General features: G+C 39.7%; 1 protein-coding gene across 1 annotated transcript; it reads right to left on the bottom strand.

Moving 5' to 3' along the window:
- Positions 1 to 232: 232 nt before the first annotated feature.
- LOC111219919 (cytohesin-1-like) lies at positions 233 to 18407 on the bottom strand. Its single transcript, XM_022742769.1, has 12 exons — positions 18276 to 18407; positions 12822 to 12904; positions 8823 to 8887; positions 8022 to 8088; positions 5975 to 6093; positions 5178 to 5371; positions 4338 to 4486; positions 3599 to 3711; positions 2877 to 2955; positions 2677 to 2748; positions 1217 to 1371; positions 233 to 1141 (listed from the first exon to the last, which is right to left on the bottom strand). The coding sequence occupies exons 1-12, from the start codon at positions 18301 to 18303 to the stop codon at positions 1063 to 1065; spliced, it is 1203 nt and encodes a 400-aa protein (XP_022598490.1). The 5' UTR covers positions 18304 to 18407; the 3' UTR covers positions 233 to 1062.
- Between the last annotated feature and the right edge of the window lie 205 nt (positions 18408 to 18612).

Here is an 18612-nt window from a genome sequence, read left to right as displayed (position 1 = left end):
ACCAGACCTATTCTAGTAGCTCTTTGGTCAAACTGCTTCAAACCTGAATCCAGAGGAGTTTTTAAAAAGAGTCTGATCAGGGTTGACTGATATGGAAACAAATTTCTCACAATTGGTTTTTCTCTAAATTAAATGCAAAGTGATCACAGTAAAGATCGATAAACAGACGTACAGTATTTTCCAGCCCTGGTTTGAAAGCTGTAAGAAAGAAAAAACAAATCAGAGTTGAATATTGGTTTGCAAAGTTTTAATGAGACAAAAACTGAAAACAATAAATTACAAGAAATCTGGATAAATAAATATTTAGCTATTTATGCATTGCCTTCATGTCCATTAACAGTGCTTCGACAAAAGAGCAACAGCAGTAAGAAAACAGGCTTAGAAAAAAAAGCTTTTATATGGCAACAAACTAAACACTGAAGTCCAGAGGCCAGTGACCCAGACAAGGACTAAGACCAGACCAAACTAAGAAGTTTTTCCAGTAGATATCTTCATTACAGTTCAGTCCAGGACCAGGTTTAATCCATATCAGGAAAACAGCTCAGCTGATCAAAACAGAGATTGGCTGTAAACTAACTAAAATATACAATTTTAGAAAAGTATCTGAATCACAATAATGTCCAGTATATGATTCATACTGTAACTGTCCAGCATTTCCATCACAATAGTTTTTTCCTCACCATTATTTAGGTTTCAGTGTTACACACTGATTACATTTCCAATCTGAATGAAAACATTTCTCGCTCTCTTCTTCATGTTTTCACTCCAGTGAAATGTGTGAGAAGCTGAGGCTCAGTGTATCAAACACAAACAGTCTGTATGAAGTGATTTAAAAAAAGGTCTATGATTGAATTATTTCATCTGTAGATGGAAAATGAAACTTTCAACAGAAGGTCAAACCTGTAAAGAGAGGGTTGTCAAAATAAGAGCCTCTTTAAAAGCTGAATCCTCTGTACCAGGTCCAAGTGTCTGCAGCAGCAGGAATATCAGGTCCACGTCCAGCCTGCTGCTTTGGTGAGTCAAAACTGTACTTGTCGTTTCAATGTTGAATCCTCAGCAGCTCTACAGCCCCTTCAGAGACGACACCTTCTTCTTCCGAGCAGCCAGCATCTCGTAGAATGGGTCTTTGCTGATGGCAGCTCTGCAGGTGGAAGATGGAGGGTTAGATACAAGGCTTCCAGTCAGAAGAGAGAGAGGGAGTTTAGACGTGACTCACTTGATGCTGTTGATCCACTCGTCCTTCTCCTCTGTGGTCGGGGCAGAGATTCTGTAAAAAGTGTGGTTTCCCTCTACGACGCGACCGTCTGCCTCTGTCTTACAGGCCTTGATCACCTGATCTTTGTGGTTGGGGATGAAGAGCTCGAAGCAGTTCTGGTGAAAGAGCAGCACAAACAAGATGAGTCAGGAGGCTTATCTCAACAGGAAACGTTTGAAAAGTACAAAAACACAAATTAGGTGCGTTTCGAGCTGGAGGGAGTAAACAGACTTCCTGACGACAGAGGATATGAAAAGGGAACAAAGAATTGATTTGTGGTGCTGAAAAAAGAGCATTTTTTTCTGCGTATCTGCAAAGACTAAACATGTTTTAAAGAAACACACTTGGTGGCCTTTTAATGAGGCAGCTAATGGATATCCAACCACAATGGGTACAAGATACATAGGATACATCAATGCCTAAAGGGGCTATTTGTAAGTTTTCTTTGTCACCTAACACCACAATGAGTCGCTATCGGAAAATGACCAGACAGGCTGGGGCTAAAGTTTAATGCTGAGCTCACAACACTTCTAGACTGGTGAGTAAACAGCTGTTGATGCTAACATTGGCTATGTAGAGATAGCAAAACTTACTAATAGCTCCTTTTAATGGGGGATGAAGGTGATAAAGACTCAGCCGCAAGTTTATTAGGTACACATCGCTAAAACTAACTAAAGCATCTTCAGTTTTGAAACTTTGAGACGTGTTGATTTAACTTTATTATAATTTTTGGGGGCGCCTCGCTGGCTCAACTGATAAGAGCGCGTACCATGGAGGCCGAGTCCTAACTGCAGTGGCCGGGGTTTGAGTCCAACCTGTGGCCCTTTGCTGCATGTCATCCCCTCCCTCTCTCTCTCTCCCCCTGACTCTGCTCACTGTGGCCATCCAAATAAAGGCAAAGCATGCCCAAAAAAATAACTTAAAAAAAACCCAACTTTATTATAATTTTGGGGGTATGTAGTTTGTGCTGCTGAGGACCTGTGCTACATTTTACAGGTGTTTTTTTTTTTTTTTTTAATTTGATGGACAAACTAATAGAAATACTATTGTGCCACTGTAATGCAATACATTTCAACAGCACCACAAACTGCAGCCTCCAAAATTATAAATGAATCAACACGTCTCAGTTTGAACAAAAACTGATTATAACCTTAAAAAAGGAGGCTTTACTGCAGGACTGTTGGCTTAGACTGCATTTGATTTAGCTAGGTATACCTAACTCAGTATTAATATATTTTTTAAAACATAATTACATAGTTTGACAACTTCTCTCTTCAGGATTAATATATCGAAACGTGTCATTGCGATGTCTCTTTCCACACATGACACTAAGCTAGTGTCCTCTAGTGGAGAGAAAAACAGCAGAAATGGTCAACTCAGACAAAAATGTGGCAGAAAGAAGAGCGAATAAAAGGTTTTACCGGTTTCTTGGAGTCATCAACTTCTCTGATGCTCAGATTTTCCAGTGGAATAATTCCTCTGGGTTCTTTATCCTTGTAAACACAGCAGAGAGAAAATAAATTACAATGTGAGAGATCTAAGTATAACTTTCTTCAGCCTTCGGTTTAGAAGATATTTCTGTTCTTTCTCTTGCCATACAGTCAAAATAGGAGTTACTTACAGTGGTGTATTCAAAGTAGTAGAGGCAGTTATCTGTGAGAATAAACCAGCGTCTCTTCCAGGTCTTAACTCGTCCACCTGAGGAGAAATTACAGGTGAGCTAATTGCTTCAGTAAACACAGAAAACTTTAGCTGTTAGAGCCGGAGCAGAAAACCGGACTTCATACAACAACAGCGACACTCTGAAGCACACTGATGACACAAATCAGCAGGTTAAATAAACCCTACTGATCGCAGCAGCTGAGGTTAAAACTTGGGTCAGTGGCCAGTTCAAGGAGTCCAGCAGTTAGAAGCAGATGTGAAACAACTTTATTGGCTATTTCACATCAAGCACAGTGTGAAATCAGATAGAAAAATGAATGAGCTATCTTTATTCTGACTAAACTTGTGATGTGGAGGTGAATGTGCGCAGACACTGGGGGTAAAAAGGTGGGGAGGGGGCAGCTCAGAGGCAAAGCGGTGCATTAAAGCTGGGGAGTTTAAGGGTACATACCTCCTGGAGTCAAAACCCATGAAACACAAACAAACAAAAACAACGTCAACATATGAGCATTACAAAAACTGAAGTGTCAAAAATTACAGTCAACTTTGTTCTGAATGTCAACGTGACTCATCTTCCTCATGTTAAAGAAGCTGTTACACATCCAGTCCACTAGAGGGCTGTCCAACTGAATGAATGAAATCAAAATGAAATCCACTATTTCATACAAACGGACACACGTACCGAGTTTCAGAAGCCATCCCTCTCTGTCGGGGTTGAAGAAAGTGTGTGTGAGGTCGTTCCCATCATCCTCTGGGATCTTGAAGGGTTCGTTCTTGATGCTGTCATACAGGTTCTACAGAGAAGGAGAGATAAAGATGATGTGGAAATGTTACATGGTTTACTGGGCTTTACTTAAGATGCAAAAATTCTTTTTGCAATATATCACTAGTTCACTGATATGAATGGCATGATGTTTCAGATTGGTAACACACGTAAGAGAAAAACACCAACTTCCACAGATTACAATCTGTAATCTGTTTTCTCTAACTCAGACTACTGAGGCCTCACATTAACTTCAGATGAACATATTTTTACACCAAACTAAGACTCGATTTTGTCCCCCATCCCTTGCACTGGAATCACATTAAGAGAGGATCTCTTTAATTTGCAAAGTATATGCAAGTATGTGAGTGGATTTGAAAAAAAATGAGTCTGTCCTTTAACCTTGACCCGGTGTGCTGGGCTCTTTCTGTGTGGGAGTTTAAATGTCCTCCAGAAACTCTAAATTGTGATTGTGAATCTGTGAAAAGTAACTTGTACCCAAGTTACACGTTTAATTCGCCTGATTCTGCCTAAAACCAACTGATGACATAATGAGACTTGCCTGTACCTTAAAACAAATTCATCACTGCATAATAAAATGAAATTAAAACTCCCAATGTCAGAAAGAGTTGTTTTAGGAAAATTGACTTCTCTCACCCTGAGTAGATCCTCTGGGAGGTCTCCTCCGTCATTGATTCCTCTGTTCATCGCTGTGAATCTCTGAACCGAGGGTTTGTCCTTCACGTTAGGGTTGTGTAGACTGGTGTTCAACATGATCACAGCGAATGACAACACGTAACAGGTATCTGTAAAGAAGTTTTAAAAAATAAATAAATATTTGAGACCTGACTATTAAAATAAACACAGTTCAAAATTTCAACTGGAACATTAATCTTTTATTCATTATTTCTTGACCTTTGTATATTTATTTTTGAAATGAAAAGCTTAGGGTATCTGAGTTGATGTCTGAGGCTTAGAGAGTCAATGTTTTTATTTATCTTAGCACACTTTTATTTCCAACATGTCTTATCTGTTTCCTTGTTTTTAAATTATTGTTGAGTTTTATTCCAATTTACTTTTGTATTATTTAAAATTTTTTGATTTTATCTGCCTCGTTTCAGTCCTGAAATGTTTAAATCTTGGTTCAACCATGTAAAGCACTTTGTAACTTTGTTTTGTAAAATGCTGCATTAATAAAGTTCAGTAGTATTATTTTTTTTATTTCCTCTGACTTCAGTGACACCAAGTGATGGATGCCAAGACAGAAATGTGCAATTAATATGAATTAAAGTGATGATTTCAACATAACAGGAGTTAAAATTGTCTGATGTGTTTTGTGAGTCTGTAAATTTCAGAGCAGGACATACGTATGTGGCTAGAATGCACGCTGTGAAAAGGATATTTTGGGAGGAAGAATTACCGCTGACTCCTCCTTTAAAACTGTGACTATAAACGTGTTTTGGCTATTCTCTCTCTAAGAAACACACACTCCTGTACCTGTGCTCTGAAACACTCCGGGGTTACAGTGACAGTATCGCTGGGCGAACGCCTCCATCATGCGGTCGATCTTCTGAGCCTCGCCAGGCAACCTGAAGCTCCACAGGAATTGCCTGAGAGCCTGAACCAAGTTCAGGTCCGTGAACTCATGTAACTCCAGGAAGGCGTGCAGAACCTCGATGTTGAAGTCATCCCTGCACAACACAAGAATAAAACCCCCCACACAAAAAACACACACCCACATGCACACGCACACGAGGGGGGAGTAAACAGAACAAAAACAGGATCAAGAACTGCAGCTCTGTTTAGTTCACTGAGTTGGCAACTGAGAGAGATGGATGAACTGTGACGAATCAGATAAAAACTGATTAAGGGATGATCTTCTGGAACTGCTAATGCACCATAAGCTCATATATACAGTATACTATAGGGGACTGATAAAGCCTGATATTTAGAATTCTGGAAAAAGTCCACACAGAAAATACCAGGATTATCCTTTTTTAAGATTGGGTTTTTATCATTACTTTTGATGAGAAAGAAATAGACATTTTTCACAAAGACATTTTGACATGTACAGTAAGTAAAGCACAATTGTAAATAATAAAACTAACAATCATTGAACAACATTTAGCTGCTTCGGTTTTAGGATCCTAGTATTGTTGATGCTGCCTCACTGTCGCACTCTGCACACTGTCATGACTTGAATATTACTGAGTGCTTTTCCAGCTATGACAAGGCAAAATGCCTGCAGTGAAAGAGGCCTATTAGTTTGAAGGAATATAATTAGCAGCACTTACCGCTCCCCCAGGTAGTCTCCAATGGCTGTCTTATTAAGCCCCTCCCCCTTGTAAAGAAACTGGGCGATGTCGTCGCTGGTGTTTTTTAGCAGCGAGCTGTCCACCAAAAAACGTATTCCCTGAGGGAGGAAATCAGAACAAGCAAATCAGACAGAGCGTCATACACAGGACAATACAAATACACTGAATATGAAGATCCGAGCTCAACTTCAAACTCAAGTGATCACATCAAATGTGAAGGTGACATATATGTCATATATATATGTCATGAGTCATAGTATACTAAAGTATAAAAATGTCAGTACAGTAAGGCATAAAGAATCATAGTATAATAAGGCATAAAGAGGCATGTATAGTAAGGCATTAGAGTCACCAATTAACCTAATTACCATGTCTTTATACTGTGGGAGGAAGCCGGAGTACTCGGAGAGAACCCAGACAGGCACAGGAAGAAAACACAAACACCACTCAGAGAGGCCCCCCCACTGTGAGGTGACAGTTCTAACTACTGCACTAGAAAGCTGCCCCATAAATAAATCCTCGTTTAGAAAGGAATGAGAACATCATAGTATGGTAAAGCATAAAAATGTTATCGTATAGTAAGGCATAAAAAAAGACATGGTATAGCAGGGCAGAAAAAGTCATAGTTTAGTGACCAAATCACAGCCATGCGTGATATTGCTTTCATACAACAGTTCTATGAGCGCCACATTAGTTAAAAAAAACAACAAATTATGATTTGTTTGTCTATTTCATTATTTATTTGGCTACACCAACACAAATACTTCCACAACTAAACTGGTACTAGACCGTTGCTAGCAACACAAACATTTTCCTGACCTGCACAGTGCACACTAGCTTGCTACTTTGTTTACACGTTACTTCAGGTGTGCGCTGAGGTACCCAAGCGTCTTCCCTTCATCCTCTTTTGATGACCATACATCATTTAATTCAAAGGGTATTTCTGAAAATATATTTATCTTTGCAAAGTTTGTAAGATAGATAACAACCGTTACTATAACGCTAATTAACAATTATTACACCTGTGAAGCAGAGTGATACACGTAGTTAAAGGTCCCAGTACTGCTATACTCTATATCAGCACTCATGGGATGCCTCTCCTCCAATCAAATTACATGGTCGCAACTAACTGTTGAGCATAAGGCTTAAAACATCATAGTATAGTAAGGTATAAAAATGTCATAGTATTCATGGTGACATTTTCATGGGATTTTTCGACAGCAATTAAACTCATAATTTGATATATCCACCATTTTATGTTTACTCCTGCTAGCAACCTGACTGCTAGCCTGCAGATGACAGAAGCCAGGGTTAGCTTGCTAGATAACACTAGCTAACATGGTTAAATAACATCAGTTGACATTTTTCTGGTGACGTTAGGTACCACTGTCATATTCTCACATGATGTGAGCCTTCAGATAGCTCCGCCCTTTGAGTTAATCAAATGCTCGCATGCCTAAATCGGTTGCCTTGGAGACGTAGCCTCTTGGAGGGCACATTGGAATGATCTAATATGAGTTTACATCAAAGATAGTGCGAAAGAGTTCACCAAATATTGGTAGGGACAATTCTGTCCTCCCAAAATATTCCATCACTCTGCTCTGCACCAACAAAGAATCTTCAAAAACCTGAATGAGATGTTTACATGCCACAACATTACAGTTTCTATCAGAGTACTCAGAGAAGCATATCCAAGTTGCTGAAACCAGGATTAGATGTTTACATGTGCCAAACATAACCAGGATACTGGTTATTACCTGAATACTAGTGTGCACGTAAAGGCACTCATTAATTGAGTCAGTTTTAAGCAAAAAATACATAATTCTCTGGTTACAGCTCCTTGTTTTTGAGTATTTTCTTCTTTTATCTGTTTTATTATTATTGTAAACTGAATGTGTTGGACTGTTCAGATAAAGCAGGATATTCAAAGACATTGCCTTGGACTGGAAAAATTGTTCATCATTTTCTCAGGTCTGAAATTAATGAGTTGTAGCCCTATGAGGATGTGATGTTGATTAATTCTCACCTTCTTGGGGTCCATGTTGAACTTCTTTCGGCCCATGGCCATCTGTTTATTCCTCTGCATGCTTTTCCTAAAAACAAATGTATAATAATTTATTAATTAATAATAAAAATAATTAATAATTAATAATAAAAAAGAACCCCAATGAACTGCTTTGCAAATGCACTTATATCAAAATACCCACTGGTGATGAAAGGATTAGTTGATTCATCAATTAATTGATAGACAGAAAATGAATGGACACCCATTTTGATAAGTTGAAGTTATTAATTGAGCAAAAATACCAAACCATCACTGTTTCTAGCCTCTCAGATGTGACAATTTACTATTTTTCTGTTATGTATCAGTCATATATAATATATAATTATAAACTGAATAGTGTGGGCACTCAAGGTTAACCTTGAAGACACATTTCACCAAGCCTCCTTCAGGTGAAAACAGTGAAGCTTTCAATACAGTTGAAAGCTCAGCTAACAGCTAAGTAAATGGACCTTGCGTATTTCCTGAATATCCTTGGGTTTTCAACTGTTGACAAAATAAGACCTCTGAAGACTTCACCTTGGGTTCTGGGAAAATGTGAGGGTGTTGTTCTGGATTTTCACACTAAATGATTATTAGATAAAATTTTCTTAACAATGTTAAGTTGTGGTCCTAAATCAGTAAATTATGTTCTGAGTGTCAGGCTGATTTTTCTGGTCATTTTTGCAGCTTTCTCCATGAATGCATTTGGACTAAAACAAAGGCTGAGTGGACTATAGCCGTCTACACACATGCACAGAAAATGTTGGTTGAAAGATACTTTACCTCTCTTCAGTAAGGCCCAGATTTTCAATCTCATTGGTCACCTCTGCTATCTCATCCTTCAGTCTCTGAGAGAAGACAAGGAGAGAAGGGAAAGAAGGAGAGGGAAGAAACAGAGAGAGGAAGGAAAAAAAAAAGGTTGATTGTTCTGTTTCGCCTGTGAGCAGAGAACTGAAACGAAACAAGCAGAGACATACATACATGTGATATTTGTGTGATGTCTGACTCTTGATTAACCCCTAGGGGTGCTTTGATCTCAGCATCAGCAGAATGCATTACACATGGTTGTCTGTTCCAGCTATATCTCACTGACCAACACTCCCAGACAAGCACTTCTAAGTGGAGACATGACCCAGTAAGAAACCCCTAAAAGAAGCAGACGTGATTCTCTCTCTCTCTCTCTCTCTCTCTCTCTCTCTCTCTCTCTCTCTCTCTCTCTCAGTGCAACTCATTCTTCCTCTCGGCAGGAGTTATGTGGAACAGCCGCTCTCTGCACAAAATCCTCTCTGGGAGTTGTAGCACCTGTTCTGGGGTCAGAGCCGACCAACCTTTCCTCGCTTCCCTCTCCCTGCTCCTCCTCTCTTCTCCCCTGTGCTGACCTAGATTTATCAGCCCACTCCCCCCTGACACCCTCCCTGGTCTGTGTGAGTGTCACACGGGTGGAGAGACGGGAGTATGCAGGATCAAAGACTTTGACTGGCTTAGCAAAGCTGCTCAGGGGCAGAGGTTTAGAGGAGGAAAGAAAAGAGGAGGGAAACAGATGGAGAAACACTGAGCCCAGCAGAAAAGATAATGAACTAAGATAATAATAGAAGGGAAGCAGAAGCAGAGAAGGCCGGAGTCTTAGATTAAAGTTAGAACCATCTACAACTCCTCAGTGAATATGAACCAGGCTACATCACCCTAACCTAAGGTAAATAACTTCAGTTGTCTGGATTCCTCCATGTGCGTTTCCATGGCTACAACCCTGTATAAACGAACAGCATCCTCTGTCTCCATTACGGGGATATTTCATGGCTCATTACCCATCTGCCCCCAGGGCAAGACAGGGGTGGGGCAAAGAGGACAGAAACGCAGAGCGAGAGTTTACCTCAGTAATAAACTCCATCAATCTACCAAGAGCCTGAGGGTGTGCTTTTTCTTTTTGTGTGTCTTTGTGTTTTTCTGAGTGTGTGTTTTGACTGAGGACTAGGGATGGTGTTTGGAAGCATTTATTGAATCTGAATCCAGTTACTGAATCTGAATTCTTTAGAATCCCTTATCGAGTCTTTCTGTCATCTTCTTTAGAGCCTGAGTGATACAGGATTTTAAGGCTAGTGACAATTTTGATATTTGAGGGTTTAGAAAATCTGATAACAATATATTGGCAGATATTCATTTACCTCTGATAGGGATCCCTTGAATTTTGTTACTGAGTGGGGCATGGTGAGTGTCTGGGTTTTGTGCGTGTCCTCTAGCTCTCTCTGCCTGGAGGGGCAGGTTAACCCCCTGCATCAGTTCACCCCACAACCTTAAATAAATTAGCAGGACTGTTTGCATCAGCTCTTTTGCTTGAGTATTATTATTAAATTTATTTTGCAGGATGGGGGATAAAGCTGTTCTTATCATCATAAACAAAAAACCCTGACAAATAAATGTTAAAAACGTTAAATAAAAGCCCAGTAATCTTATGTTCTACATGTGTTGTTTAAATGAACGTACTATAACTATAAATAACCGTCACTGCAGCACAGCACTCCAAGGACCTGGGTTTTATGGCAAAGTGGCCAGATGAAACCTCTCCTCAGTGAAAGACACATGAAAGCTGCTTGGAGTTTGTAAAAAGGCACCTAATGGACTCTCAGACTGTGAGAAACAAGATTCTCTGGTCTGATGAAACCAAGACTGAACTGTTTGTCCTCAATTCTAAACGTCATGTCGGGAGGAAACCAGACATGACGTCTAAGACTGGTTGTCCTTCCTGAAGCTTCTCCCATCTCCACACAGGATCCCTGGAGTTCTCGGTCACCTCTGTTACCACGGTAAACATTTCCAAAATTCTGTTTTCACTTTGTCAAGACTGCAACATAACAAAACGTGAAAAAAACTGAAAGTGTGTAAATACTTTCAGAAGGCATTATGTATGTGTGTGTGTGTGTGTGTGTGTGTGTGTGTGTGTGTGTGTGTGTGTGGTTGTGTGTGAGAGAGAGAGGTGCACCCCCCTCATACACATGCATCCTAACACAAAGAGGATCATCTGTCTTGAATGCATACAGTAACGCTCCGGTGGTCATATCCCCATAACCCCCCTCCCCTCCAAACACACACACACACACACACACACACACACACACACACACATATATATGTACACAAGCACACCTCCCTAGGCTCACTGGTCTAGACATGGAGGAACAAATCTAGTCAAGGACAAAGAGAGAAGAAAGAACTACCTGAACAATGTGATGTGAGTAAAAAAATGGAAAAGCAAACAATACACTGTGTGATTTTGTTTTTCATGCAATTCCCCAGTCTGAAATAATTAAAATGGTTTAAAGGATAAGTTCACATTTTTTCAAGTCTGTCTCAAAACAGTAGTCAGGTGCCCAACTGTTTTCCCTCCTGTACATACTGACCATTAAAATATCCTTTCTGAATGTCAATTACAGGTCAAGTGTGATAAAATCCACAATCTGCTTTCTGTATAAAAATGTTTATTTGAAGTTAATATATTTGACAAATCAAGTGGATATCTTCCAAAACCAGTGTTTTTGTACCAAATTCCCTCTTTTTGTGACTCTTCTGCAATGCAACAGAGACAAACTGTCCAGGGAAACACAAAGTGGAAATTTTATACTAACTTTGGAAGGTTCCCTTTTGATCTGTCTAACTCAGATAGCTTGAGCTTCATATTCACTTCAGATAAACTTTTATTATATTTTACACAGAAGGGGGACAGTGGATTTTGTCCCGTATTGTAAAATTTGTGAAACTGTCCTTTAAAAAAATGTAATGTTAAAGAAAAACGACTTGCAACAGTCCAGAAAACCACAGGGTCACAGCAGGGACAAAAACAAACTCCCTTTCATTGCTGCCCTGTTGAGAAAGTATTTTGTTCGAGCAGTAATCACAGAAGACAGAAAACAGAAATAGTATGAAGGTCAAGAAGCTGAACTCCAGATAAATTCAGCTCAAGTTCTGCTTCATGTTTATTTGACCTCTCTCTGACACAACAGGCATCAGCAAGGAAACAAAAGACTAATGAAACATACAAACAACAAATACACACGACTCAACAGTGACTCTGTTGTGAACACACAGGACGATGGACCGGCTCAAAAAACAACTTAAAACAACTTAATTAGCGATATTTCATGTGATGGGATGACGAACACGAACCCTAACTTGAGAGGAATGAGTGCTCGGCCTTAACCTACCGCCAGTGTTACACTGTATTCTGTGACCCATCATGCAAAATGTCTGTGATTTATTCAATTTATATTCACTGGATGATGAAGTATAATTTTTCATATTATTGCTGTGTTGTTTTCACTTTGGCTACAATGACCTCTGAAGCTGCTGCAGTAAAGTATGTCTGCGAGGAGCAAATGCAGCAAAAGGAAGAATGAGTCAGGACAGGCTTATTGAACGTCACACAGCAGTGACAAAATATGTGATGAAAGCCCCACAAGCCTTCAATACAGTATCATGTCCATGGTTCAGGTTTGATTGTTAAGTATCATAGTTTCAATTAGTGTCAGTGCCATACTTGTCTGGTCATTTTTTCCCTAAATCACAATTAACTATTTTTTTTAGTTTTGTTTTGTTTTTCTTTTACAAAAAGATCTCTTCATCAGCACCAAACGAACTACTTGAAAAGGTTCAATAAGGGATTCTTAAGATTTTGAACTTGATTCAGATTCAACAAAATGCTATCGAACCCCATCCCGAGCCCTAATACAGCCCTGCCATCAGCTCAGGACATCTCTAGTGTAAGGGAGTCAGCATGAGTGTTGCTCTTACTTGTATGTCCTGCAGGAGCTCTTGTTTTCTACGGCGGATGCTCTCCAGCTCCTGTTTCTCCTCTGGACTGAGGTCATCAGGCACTGAGGAGAAGAGAGAGAAGTACATGTAGCACTCAAACACAAAGATCAAATATTCTCTCTTACACACATAGAACAGACACACTGCATAAACACACACACATGTACAAAGGAAGATGAGAGACCTGAGAGTCCCACTGCTCTGGGTCACTATGGCAACGCAATCTTTGATCCATCAACCATAACCCCCCCCCCACCCCAACCGCACCATCCAAACCCCAAACTAGAGGATGAAATCAACCCCCTTTGCTTTATACAGATGTACAGACACACACAAACAAGCTGAAACATAACAGCTTTTGGCCACAATATCATTGCTCACAGTGAAGGAGGAAACAATAACAATGAATATCTTCTCCATTTTAGTTTCTTACTGCTAAAAGCAACGTTCATATTTTCCATAACTAAGTAGCAATTATGAGAACAGAGGCAGCTTTCGAGGCCATTGAAACACTTAAGATTAATGACAGAGAACATGTAGGTGTGAGACACTGAGAGACTGAACTCTCTGAAAGAATGGGAGAAAACTTCTGAAAGGATTAAATAAAACTGGCTGAGTGTTTTTATCAGAGTAAAAGGTGCTGCTAACTATAGTGTTAACTAGGACTAAAGCAATACAGTTACTTGCTTCAGTACTGACTTAACAATTTAGATATGCTCGGTGCAAAGCTGCAAAACAATGAAGCAGATTACGCCAGTGCAGTACACAAACTACATTACAGAAAATGACAAAGTGCAATAAAAGATTTTTGTATCTGACTTTAAAATGAATGAAGACAAAGAGAAAAGAAGAAGAAAAGACTAAAACATAGTTACAGATATTAAATCTACATATCTAGTGTAATGATGTAACTTTTTAAAAGTATATAATTCATTTTTACATTTGTTGAAAATGATCAGCCTCAGTATTACCTGCAGGGCTGAAACCAACTATTATTTTCGTAATCAATTACTCTGTCGGTTATTTTACTGATTAATCTCTCTGCCTATAAAACACAATGTGAAAAATACCCATCATAGTTTCTCAAAGCCCAAACTAATGTCACATAGCTCTTGCTTGTCTAACACTCCAAAAACAAAAGTTAGTCACTTTACTGTAATTTATGATGAGTAAAAGTAACAAACTCTCAAATTTGAGGATTTGGTATTTTTACTACAAAAATGATAAATGATTCATTGATTTAGTTGCTAATTAATTTGTTGCCGAACAACTAATCAATTAATCATTACAGCTTGAATTAACAGCTAGATTTCATTGGTTTCAATAACCAAAAGCAACATCAAATGAATAATATAAAATGGTACATTAGACTTGATATCTTACTGTATCTGTTAAGCTCAAATATCCATGCCGCCCTCCACCCTCCATATAAAACACACCCATAACTGTACATGACCAAGTGTGAACTCTGATAGAACAGAAGTTCATGTGCCCTGACACACACACAATATCTGCAGAGGAATGATAAGGTGAAGAGGGAAATGCAGATCTGTCAGTGACTGGCTTGTGGTTTTTCTTATGAAAACATGAGAGAGGAAAAAAAAAGGAAAGAACGATAAGACAGGGAACGCAGTCCAAAGAGTTAGTGAGCTGATCTGCATATTTCATGTTTTACATATGATTATTTGCAAATATCATACCTCTTCATTATCGACAATAAATATCAGCTCCTCTCCACTGGGTGCTTCATGATAAAGCTTCTTCTATGGCTATTTTCTTAAGCATATTAAATGCTATATAACTGGAGATAAACATGAAGAAAAGGCAAAATTTATGCTAAAGTAACAAGGAGCCACAGAGGGCGAGTCAAGCTGTGCTGCTGCTGCTGTTTGTCAGCCTCATTAGAGGAGTCACGCTGAGGGATTCAAGTTAACTGTTCATTTCACTTTGCCATCATGACCAAGTGACTCAGTGTCAACCTCTAGACCAATTCAGGGAAACAAAGGGATTAAAGAAGAAGAGGTGCAAGTAAGGTAAAGTATTGAGGCATCACAATGTTGCAGATTTAATATATGCAAAATCCCATATACAATAAAATTATCAAACTGAGTAGAAGCCAAATTAGTCAATTAGTTGATCAAAAATTTACCTTATCATTTAATAATTTCAAGTCATTTTTCAAAAACGTCCCCACTTCACTCACTGGTTCTAGCTCCTCCAATGCTTTTCTTTGTCTTCTATTAGTGGAAAGTGAATATTTTTTGGATTTTGGAAACTTTTTCAGACAAAACAAGAAACTTCAAAACATAAACTTGGGCTCTGGGGAAATGATTCAAGGGTTTTCCCCTATTTCCTGGCAGTTTGTAGACCAACTGTTAAATGGATATACGAAGAAAATAATCAACAGATTAGTCTATAATGAGAATAATCTTTAGTTGCAGCCCTAAAACAAAGCAGTGCACTACCATTGATTTCCATTTTATGCATCAAATCAAACCAAACTCGTCATACATGTGAAAAAAAAAACAATAAAATCAAATCAAATGTATCAAGGTTTATCAAGACATTAAGAAGGGTTTTAGGTCAACTTGAGCATTTAGAATGATATATTTCATCCTGAAACTAATTTGTTAATTAAAAACTGCAACTTTTTGGGTAAAGGTCTGTGCAAAAGGGTGAATTTCCAACCCAAAAAAGGATATCTATAAGAAAACTCATTATTCCTACTACAGTACTCCACCTCTGACTAAAGGCAAATTCAGTAAAGTCCAGTGTGGCGTGACAGGTGCTGAAGCCTTGAATACTGGTATTATTTACATACTGCGAACACAGACAGTGACGCACTCGCTCATTACACACATGCCCCTTGCCCAGAGAGAAAGCTTTAAGTAGGCCGGAGTAGCTCTTATTATAAACCCGAGGACAAGAATATAACACACCATTGTTAGCAGGGAGGCAGTGAAACTGGCATTCACCCTCACTTCCTCCCCCTGGCTTTTTATCAAGAGAGGAAATAACAGCAAGTGGATTCATGAAACACTGTCATATCATCATCTCTCTCAAGCAAACAAACACAAAAACATTCCCTTTCTGACATAAATGACAACATGCGTCTTCAGGCTCCTCAATCAGCTGCTCTGCATAGTCTAGAGGTCACAGAGTGTGTGTTTGTGTTCTCAAGTAATGGGACACCTTGTCATAGCAATACTGCTGATGACCAGTTGCTCAGGGCAAACAACATATCCAGACCTACAGTTCACTCTCTATCTTACTTCCACTCTCCGCTTTGTAAGTTATGCAACACATCACATCCTCTGAAAAATGTAATGGCATACGGAAAAAACCTAACCATATTGATCTATCAGCAGTTACCAAAGCGTACATTCTGACTGGGTTTCCGGCTCTCATGAGGTTTCTGAGGAAGACATGACGACACACACACGGGCACTCATTCAGGGTACATTCTGCAAAATAGCTCTAATGCAGAAGTAATGATGACGCACTGAACACCTACACATTTGTGTCATAATTCTGAGTTTCATACCAGAGAAAGCGTGTGTGCGCTGAGAAGCTTCACCAGCAGTCTCACTGGTCCCAGTGCAGCCGAAAACACTCAATTAATTTAGTTTTTAGTAGTCAGTGTTTGAGTCTCACTCCAGCTCCAGAGTCCAGAAAGTTGTCTAACCCAGTCACCAGTTCCAGTACAAAACAGCCTCTTTCTTGCAGTCCAGCCTCGTGTTTCCAACAGCACAGTATTAATCCAGTCCAGCCTGATCTTCCCAATCCCAATCCCAATCCTGTGGTCCTCTGGTCTCCCTGCCTCTTTAATCCTCAGGCACTCATTCCAGCAGAGGGAAGAGGAGGGGAGCAGGCCTGCAGCTAAATGAGGATGAGGACAAGTGTGTTCCTGAGTGTGTTAGTTGTGTGTGTGTGTGAGGGGGAAACCCTTGAACCCTCATCTCTCTCTCTCTCACCCCCCCCCGCCCACTGTCCATCTTGACTCCTCCCTCCTGCCTCCATCAATGAGCAGAGCATCAAACACAGGCTCCCCCACGTGGCCACCAGTGTCCAAGGGAGAAAGAGGGTGGGGAGGTGCAAAATTAAATACGGTGAAGACGTCTTCAAAATGAAATATGGTAAAGAATTAAATCAGTAGTTGTTTCTCTGCTCATCACACGTGTTTTCTTGTAGGAATGAACACACACCAACAACAGGATGGCAGCTGACCCAGGACCCAAGGCAAAGCAGTGTGGTTATGACTAGAAAATTATTTGTCCTTCTACAGATGGAGAATTTCAGCTTCTGGCACCATTAACAAGGCAATAATTGTCCACTTCAGTGTTTACAAAGCGATAATTGTCCCTTCCAATGTTCCCTGGCCTGAGGATAACAAGCTCAACCAAGTGATATAATCCTGTGGTTATGGTAAACTCCCTGGTGACTGATCGCATTCATACAGCCTTAAGGCTCAAAAGTCCAATAAGCAAGAAAGCTGAAACAAATCCAACAAGGGATGAAACGGGGAGAACAAAATGTGCCCCGAGACAGAAAATATCCTTATGTGACGGACAGAAAGTGAAGACAGTATCAGTCAGGGAAAAGGCGAACAAAACCAGTGTTGGGGCTGAACTATGCTTAAAAATAAGGCACCACTCACTGGGAAGTGGGGAAAAAGCTATCTGTACTACTAGCTCTGATATTTTGCCAATTTACCTTAAAACCAATATATGTTAATTTCTAACTTTTTCACACCTGACTCTCATTTTAAAAAGATTTTGTAATCTATTTTGACAGATATTTCCCAGCTGACAGAATCAGATACCTCAGTGAAAAAGCACATCCTGTAAGAGTGGTTCAAAATGTTAGAGGAAACACCAGTGCAGCTGTGAGGAAGCCGAACTAAAGTTAGTTATGGGTTTTTTTTTTTGTGGCAAATTCTCCCTCTCTGTGGTGACCTTTTGGAGTCTCGTACCGCTGACAGTATCCAACTCTTGGGCCACATAAATTAGAAAACTGAGCACAGAAGTCCCTGCACCCAAGTCAACTAAACCGCCTAAGCATTTAAGAGGGCAATTCCTTCATTTCTGACCAATAAATGGGTGCATTGACTGTATTTATAGACACATGAATTGTTAAGTGCTGCACAATAAGCACAAACCCCCATGAGGTCTGGCCTCAATCCAGATTAATAAGAATGGATCCCTTGTGCCAGTTAATGAAGACTGACAAAGAGCATTAACAAATCAGTCAGATGAGGACTTGTTGCTTACGCTATTTATATAGGTAATTAAATGCCAAAACACACGAAACTACCTGTTATTCATCTACGTGCTTACTTCAGTTACGTAGCATTAGTTAAAGTTACGTTAGCTGGTTAGCCTCTAAGTTAGCCCTACTTGCTGTAACGTAACTAAAGCGGGTCAGGCAACTCACCAACTCCGTCTTCCGACTTTAAGACCATGACTCTGCTGCTGGGCGACGCTGGAAATAGGATAACGTTATTGTTTTCCACTTTAAAGTAACTTTAAAGGTCGAAATGTCTCGGTGCTTTGTCAGTCAGTTACCGTTAGACTGGCAGTTAATGACAACTGTCTGTGCAGAGACAGCCGGTGCTGGAGCAGGATGGCGTGGGCGTGGCTTCCACAGTAGCAGCCAATCAGAGAGCAGCCAACAAACTATCTATCTATCTATCCTGGAAACATTACATGTTTTGTTGAGTTTTGAAGTGAAAGAAAGTCAACACAACTTCTGCAGCAAACAGATTAGTAAC

The sequence above is a fragment of the Seriola dumerili genome, unplaced genomic scaffold (assembly GCF_002260705.1).
Source record: "Seriola dumerili isolate Sdu_G_001 unplaced genomic scaffold, Sdu_1.0 BDQW01000068.1, whole genome shotgun sequence".
Lineage (NCBI taxonomy): Eukaryota > Metazoa > Chordata > Actinopteri > Carangiformes > Carangidae > Seriola > Seriola dumerili.
This window is presented reverse-complemented; position numbering and strand designations above follow the sequence as displayed.